The sequence below is a fragment of the Parasteatoda tepidariorum genome, chromosome 3, assembly GCF_043381705.1.
Source record: "Parasteatoda tepidariorum isolate YZ-2023 chromosome 3, CAS_Ptep_4.0, whole genome shotgun sequence".
Lineage (NCBI taxonomy): Eukaryota > Metazoa > Arthropoda > Arachnida > Araneae > Theridiidae > Parasteatoda > Parasteatoda tepidariorum.
In genome coordinates, this window is record NC_092206.1 from 98,429,848 (window position 1) to 98,438,420 (window position 8,573).

General features: G+C 34.5%; 1 protein-coding gene across 1 annotated transcript; it reads right to left on the reverse strand.

The window, feature by feature from the left end:
- Positions 1 to 3,372: 3,372 nt before the first annotated feature.
- Positions 3,373 to 5,205, reverse strand: LOC122271982 (zinc finger MYM-type protein 1-like). Its single transcript, XM_071179289.1, has one exon. The coding sequence runs from the start codon at positions 5,203 to 5,205 to the stop codon at positions 3,373 to 3,375; it is 1,833 nt and encodes a 610-aa protein (XP_071035390.1).
- Positions 5,206 to 8,573: the final 3,368 nt, after the last annotated feature.

The window sequence follows — 8,573 nt, forward strand, 5'->3', positions numbered from 1 at the left end:
CTTTTTAACGATATATTTGGCGACTTTTTAAAATTGAAAATATAATGACATATGGTACTAGAGCACTACATTTGGTCCTAAAAAATCTCTCTTAATTATGTAATTGGTTTATAGTATCGTTTACATAAGTGATATTTAATATTGACTGTAGTTCATTAATATGGTATACATGAGTATGTCAAAAATACTTTAAATATTCTCCTATCTAAGTAGATGTTAACTAGTAATAATTATTTTACAATTAGCTTTGAAAAATAGTTAATAAGATATACGTAGTGATGCATCAAATATAAATGAGACTTTTTTTTTTATTAGCAGCAGATGATGTTTATTCTTATTTTCATGGCAACAATAGAACTTAATCTAAAGTCTAAATAAATGTGTGCTAGCTATTTTTAAGTTTTTTTTTTTAATAACTTGAATCATGAGTAGGCGTAAAGTTTCTTACGCAGTTGCACAATAATTCAATTTTTAATTAGAGAAAATGTCAAACTTATTGAAATTTTGGGTGATTGCAGGCACAGTTGAACAATGATACCCCGTGGAGAGTTCAAGTACACGAATTGCACAAGTTATTTAAAGAAGGCCGTAAAGAAGTTGAAAACTTGCCTCATTCATTCCAACCGAGAACGAGTCTTACGACAGAGAAAATTGACAAAGTTCTTTACCTTATTCATAACGACTGACTAAATAAAGTTCAAGAAATGGGTGTGATAACAGAGATGAGTTATAGTCATCATGAAGTTTACAAACCATAGTTCAAGAAGATTAGAAATATCGTTAAATCTCAGCGAGGTGAGTGCTAGAATTTTGAACACAAATAAAAAAGATGCAAGAAAAGATATTTGTCAAAGATTAATGAGTCGCTATGAAGCAGAAAAAGATTCATTTTTGATTCGATCTTGTCATGAATCTTGGCTGCTTCATAACAAACACCCCTGTAACAAAGTGCTACAGTATGAAACGGCATTGGAAAAATGAATCTGTTCCATTCAAAACAAAATCTCTGTTATTTGTTGATAAGGTACTCACAAGTATTTTCCAAGACTCGCGTGGTTTTGTGTACATCGATTTCCTTAATAGATATCATTAATTGTTCATCGATGAACGATAAACAATTAATAATAAATGGCAAATTATTATCGTGAACTTTTAGAGAAAGTCAAAGACTTTCAGTCCGTGGCATGCTGATGAGCAAAGTGCTTATGAAACAAAACTGTGCAACACCTCATAAAGCCTCCGTAATAAAACAAACAGTTACAGGAAACAGTTGAACATCCTCTATATAGCTTGAACTTGGCACCTTATTTCAACCATTTGCTTTATTTTATATTTTATGATATAGCCATCGTTGAACAACCGACCCAATTTTATGGATTTATCCCTACTAATGTTCCACTCCGTATCCTTGTAATTTTGAACCCAATCCAGAAGACAGGGGAACGCCTGGATCACGTATTGGGAAAAACTTGCCTTCGTGGAGGATTTTTTTGATGGAGCTAACCAGCATTTGCGTTACATGGAGAGGAAGACCACGAGAACCTCCCATGGTTAGCCTGACTGCAAGGGACTCTAACCCATGATCCGTCTACAAATGAGGATATTTCACGTCAGCACTGTGGTCGGTACAAGCCGGATGCGGAATTCGTATCGACTGGGATTTGAACCCGATTGGCCTCATTGGCCTCTATCCCCTGAGCTATCGCGGCTCTCTACCATTTGTTTGGAACTAAGAAGCTCTTGGGGGGGGGGAGAGATTTTTATCCATGAAGATGTAGAAGATTCTGTGTGCAATTGGTTTACAACACGGCCCATTTCTTTCCATGCCACCAGGATTAAAAGTCTTTCAAAACGTTGGGAAAAGTGAGTAGACGGAAATTGTGCAGAAAAATATCATTTTTGTATTTTTTGAACGCCATATTTTAATATTTAGTTATTTAAACAAGCCTCATTTATATTTGATCACCTCTCATTTGTATTTATTCTTATTTATATTTATTCATCTTCTTACCTATTCATGCCAACTAAGACACATTATTCTTAGAAATAATATTCATTTATGCCTTCCAATTTCCAAAAAGATATCTATTTATAACCGATGTTGAATAGCTGACCAATTTAGGTTTTACGACTAACAACGTTCAACTCCGTAGCCTCAAAATTTTGAATTCAATCCAGAAGACAAGGGAACACCTGGATCAAGTATTGGAAGACATTTTGCTGCTTTCGTGGAGGATTTTTTGATTGAACTATCCCGCATTTGCGTTACTTGAAGAGGTAAATCGCGAAAACCTCTCACGGTTAGCCTGACGACAAGGAGACACTAACACATGATCCGTCTACCATTGAGGATATTTTGCGTCAGCACTATGGTTGGTGAAAGCCGGGTGCAGAATTCGAATTGACAAGCCATCGCTGGGATTTGAACCTGGTTGACCTTACTCGGAGGCGATTGCTCTATCGCTTAATCCACCACGGCTCTAAAAGATATCTATTATAATTTTAGAGGGACGTTTAAACACATCTTCTTTAAAAAAGCAATAAAATATTTAATTTCTTGATGATAAATCAAACGCTCGTATAAAAATAAAATTGAATTGAATATACGATATCGGTCGAATAAATTTTGAACAATAAAACTTCATTGCTTGTTGTGATTGCAAAATATGATGAATATTTTGTGGACTGCTACATCATGACGCACTAAATGACTTCCCCCCTCGTGTTAGGATATTCATTTTACGATGCAATTTTAATGGTTAAGGAAAGGTGCAGGTCCTACTTATATTTTAAGTAGGAAACTGGTCGTAAAAAGTTCTTTTTCTTAAATACGTATTTCTTTTTGTTGCAATTGGATTCTTAAGAGACGTCTCGGCCGAACTCAGAGGTCGAAGTGGTAGAGAATTCTAAATGTACTTTTAATTCTCTTTATTTAATTTATACAAATAAAATAATGGTGGATATTGCTTCTATTCGTCAGAGTCATTCGATGCCTATAAAATTCAAGGCCATCGCCTTATCGGAATTCGAGATGTGTTTGGTCTTTTAGATTGTATTTTCATTTTCTTCTAACGAAATTATGTCAATACAAAACTCCAGTCTTCTGTTTTTGAGAGTTAATTTCATAATTTGAATATATGAGAAAAGTCAAATTCTTTGCGTCATTATAGATCAGTATATTAATAGCTAGTATACTTTTTACTCTACTATGTTTTTGATATTTTTTACGAAATGGCTCTTAGGTAGATTTCATTCATCCTTCTAAACCAAAAGTTTTGACAGATGCAGAAGAAATCGCATCGGAGAACTACAAAAAAAAGTAAAACTTTGCAAAATATGTACAAGGAAGATCAAGAAACAAATAAAAGAAAGCTAATTTCCCCATATATATATANCCAGTGTTATTGTTTCTTTCTGAAGATAATTACTTGTTTTGTCTATTCTTTCCAATATAGTGCTCCAGATTTCCGTCAGTATAATAAATTCTAGATTTCCCATTTTTCTAGACAGACTAAGGGCTTCGTCTCTTGTTTCTCGTGCCTGTTCAGTATCGTTTGCGATGGTGATTAAAGCTTCTAATATTCTTTTATAACCCCCATGCAAAGCACTTACTGCATCAGCTCGGGCTGACCATCTGGTTTGTGAAAGACTCTTAACAACTTTTTTTGAACCTAAATGTTCTGTTAACATATTCCATCTGTGGGTAGAGCCCGAAAAAAAGTTGTACACTTTCTGAACTATTTCAAAAAACTGTGATGCCTCCGGTACACACCCAGCAGCATGGACACCTACCAAGTTTAGTGAATGTCCTGCACATGGTATAAAGGTGGCAAATTCACATTTTTCCTTGATTCTTGTTTGTAGACCACTATACTTTCCCGACATATTTGAAGCATTGTCGTAGCTTTGTCCTCTGCAATCTTTTATGGGAATATCATGTATCTCTAAAAAATTTAAGATGGTCTCCGCTAAATACTTAGATTTATGTTCTTTAATAGGTATAAATTTCAAAAACCTTTCAACAGGAACACAGTCTTTTACGTATCGAATGATGAAAGTTAGCTGGTCAATATGAGACAGATCGGGCGTACTGTCAACGCTTATGGAAAAATATTTTGCTGATTTAACTTCATTTATAATTTTTTTTAGAACCTGTTTTCCCATTACTTCAATAAACTCATTACAGATATTTGCTGATAAATAAGAAATGTTACCCTTTCCAGGATTCCCAAATTTTTTTAAGTGATCTGCAAGAAATGGATCAAATTCACTCAATAATTCCACACAACCCAAATAATTTCCATTGTTTGGAGATCCTAGGATTTCATTGTCGCCGCGAAATGGAAGCCCTCTCGATGCCAAAAATTTTACAACAGCTACAATCCGTTTAAGTACGTTTCTCCAGTAATCCACTTCCTTTTGATGTTGAGATAATAAGTCTATATCTACTCTACCAACCGCTTTACTTCGTGCCAGATAAGTCATCATAGATTGCTTATGCGCTGGGCTATTTTCATGTGTTAAAATTATGTGATTAATATGCTTCCAATCATTACATCCATTCCGAGAGCAAAGATTAACATCAGTTGGGTTAAATAAGCAGCATGAAAAACAAAATACAGAGCATTTGGAAGGCGAATACAGCAACCATTTTCTTTCGACGCTTTCATTGTTCTTTAATTTGCGAATAAATAATGCTTTGTTGAAATATCTCGTTACTAATTTATTACCATCTTTGTATGTTCTGGATGCCTCGGAAAAGTCAGAATCTTTATTTTGAAAATATACTGGTCCCTTACGAATTAAAATTTCGCGATTTATTTCAACAAACTTTTCGTGAAAATAATCGGCGGGATCGTGCGATATTAATTCTTCTGTGTTGGAAAACTGCTGTTCAATTGACACAGTTGGAGTTGTCGGTTTTAGTGAAGTCACTGAAGTCGTTGCACTTTCGTCGTAGGAATAGTCGCTTTCTGATTCAATCTCTTTTTCAAAATTGGAACATGAAGGTTTAGAAATTCCCGCAATTTGTAATTGAGCTGAGTCATCATGTGGAACATTTATGAGTTGATTGCTACTTACAGAAGTTTCTCCAGTAGTAGTAGTAAAATATGATGTTAATTTTGGTAACTTTTCAATTACTTCTTTCTGATGTAGAGCTTTTTTCCTTTTTTCAGATCCACTAGGATATGACCGTTTCGACATTTTATATTATAATTCACTATTTAATTAATTTTATAACGAAAATATTCGCTAACACAAAACAGACAAAACGACGATTTAATCAAACAATACTATTTTTTTTATCAGAGCTCGAGCACAGTCAGTAACAAACTAACAACTACAAACAAAACAAACGCCACAACATCGCAGACAAATACTTGAAGGGAATTCCCGTTCGTCAAGTCAAACGACGATCGGGAATCGGGAATTCCCCTTTTTTGTCTTTGGTATTACGAATGACGTTCGAATAGGTTTCTTTAAGACATAAACCACACCGCATCAAATAATTCTTTTTTTAATTTAATAATTTTTTTTTAAATTGTATTCTTATACTTACATATAGGTATTTAAATTAACCTAAACATACTAATATCGGAAAAACTCATTTTTGAGAGAGAGTGGAGTATTATACCCTGTTTATTTATTAGTTTGATCTTTCTTTTTGACAGATGTCAAATCTGAAATCGATATAACTTTGCAACGACGAACAATATCTTCTTATTTTAATAATATTAAAAATTGATAATAATCATAAGAATAGACACACAACATAAAAGTACCTGTTAAGGACTCAAGCATTTTCCGAAAGTCTTAAGTGGTTTTTATTGCTTCGAGGTAAAATTTAAATAGAAAAACTGAAAACAATGGTTTCTTACCTACCCAATGTTTTTATGTCTAGTGCAATAAAATTGATTGACGAATGAATTTATTTATTTTGAATAGTTTAAAACATACATACAGCCACATATTTAGCCAACACATTTTTTACACCAATAGATATTTTCTGTTTCCCATCACTGACCCATCTGTCAAAAAGTTCAAGCTATGTTGTACAAGGTATAGCTATCCGCATGCGGCAAACTAAAGCTAATATAATAAGCGTAGGTATTGTAGTAAGTCATTATCATCAGATTTTTCAAAATTAATGTTTTTCGGTAATAATGTATCGGTTATCATTTGGTAATCTGGCAGGAACTAGGGGGCCCCATTCGATCGCGGGGCCCTGGGCACGTGCCCATAGTGCCCAGTGGGGAAGAGGGGCCTGATCACCATGACGTTGATCTTGAAATTGAGGAGCCCTAACCTCCACGATCTCCTTGGCCTACTCTGGCCAACTCCATGATCTCTTTGGTTGATGCGAAAAAGCTTTACTAAACAAATTTCTTGCGACACAATTATTATCATCAATTATCTTGATCTAAGTTTGCTGGCTTACATATTCTAATAACTGTTTTAACTCCTGTAGGTAAAACCTCCATCTTGTTGAAACATTATCGAATATCATCGCTTCTCTTTCCCTATAATTATTCTTGTGTTTCTTATTCCACTTGATCAAGTCCTTAGCTAGATCAAGTCCAGAAAACCATTCAGCCACAGAAAGTCATGAACCAGCACAGGATTTTCAAAGAGATCCCTCTTCTTCTCCAGCTCTAAACAGGAGAGCAAATGGTCTGGAGTACATTGGTCTGAATTGCACTTGGGACACACGGGAAACTATTTTTGTCCTTCACGTATAAAAGTGCACGAGTAATTGTATGAATTTTAATAACTGCTTTAGGTCAAACCTCCTTCTTAATAAAAATCCTCCAGCAGGGAGGTTTGATACATCATTTCTTTTAACCTTTAGTTACCGTTGTAGATTAAACCTTTATCTTGCTGAAACATTCTAGAATAGGAAAGTTTGATTCATCGTTCCTCTAGACCTATAATTATTGTTGTGTAAGTTTTAATAATTATTTCAATTTCCGCAGGTTAAACCTTTTTCTCAAAAAAAAAAATCTTGCAATAGGCAGGCGTGACCAATCGTTTCCTTTGCCTTTGAACTATTTTCGTGTAAATTTCAATAACTGTTTCTACTTCCGTAGGTTCAAACCTCGTTCTTAGTGAAACATGCTCAAGCAAGGAGGTTCGATCTATCATTTCTTTGGTTCTTTAAATATTGTTGTGTAGATTTTAATGACTGTTTTAATTCTTATAGATTAAACCTTTGTCCTGTTGAAACATCTTCCTGTAGTGATCTCCAATTTTTACACTGTCGAAAAAATTATACAAAAACGAGTAGTTTATAATTTAAAGACAAAATAGATACCTGAACTTCTAACAAACATCACAAACTATCACACTTCCCAACCATATCCAAGCTTCTTGGTTCACTTTTGAGGGCTTTATCTCTTAGCAACCATAATAGAACTGCCACGTAAATGTAACCCCAGTCAGACGACGTGGGCAGCGCCTAAGCGGGTACCTCTTTCTGCAAACTTCCACAACACAGGCAATGAAAGGACCTTAGGTCGAAATACGAAACGTGCATTCAACTGCATATACACACAGACGTCCAAGATCGAAGTTATAACCCTCTTCTCTTCACCAGCATAGGAAGAGATGATGCCTTTACAGACTACGTTACCAGAACTCAGAAACCATCAAATAATGCTAACTTGGATTTTTTTCTTTACTTAAAAAAAATCAAAAAATATTTTTTTAGAAAGTGGGTTGACAAATCTGTTTTCTTTACTGTACTAAAGGTTCGAATATATCTATGTAATTAGCATCATTAAATCCAACCGAAGAATAAACACCCTGACCATCATTTGGAGTCAAATGAAGTGTTGTTCAATTATTTCAACGCTTGTTTCAATTGCAAATCAAACCGAATATTACATTCATTAACAAACACAGCTATGTGGGAATATCCGTGAAATATCACAGCATCTCTCGAGAACCGTGAACTTGAACAGACACGCAAATCAGCTAGTTATAGTCTAAATCAACTAATGCCACTGATGCGAATGACTATTAATCATACAATTCCAATTCAGGCGAGGGATGAATGGAATCGGGGGAATGATTCTTGCATCATCGAATGACAATGCAACTATATAGCAATAAAGGTAATTAGTGCAACATATTATAGCTTATATTCCAGGTGTCCATACAGTAATATTCTAAGAAATTATCAATTTGGTAGTACTTATAACACAAGTGGTTTTTAAAATCTAGGCGAGACTATAGCGAGACACATTGAGCTCTGACGGTGGAATCTTTTAGTAAAAATTTGGTCATTTTTTGACTAGCTGGAGCGCTCAAATTTTTATTAGACTTCGTACATAATCACAGTCCACATTTGAATGGTTTTCTGGCCGTTAGAAAGAGAATTTATTGCGCTATTATCGACAACTGGTATTTTTCGTCTGGGAAATTCAAACTACTTTACGATTAAATAGAGCACTTAAACTTTGACTGAATCTTTGTGCTGGAAGGCAAGGCAATACAAGTTTCAACTGTATTCTGACCGCTACAACTAGAGTAGTTAATCATATTATTAATATATTAATCATATTCATTAAAAT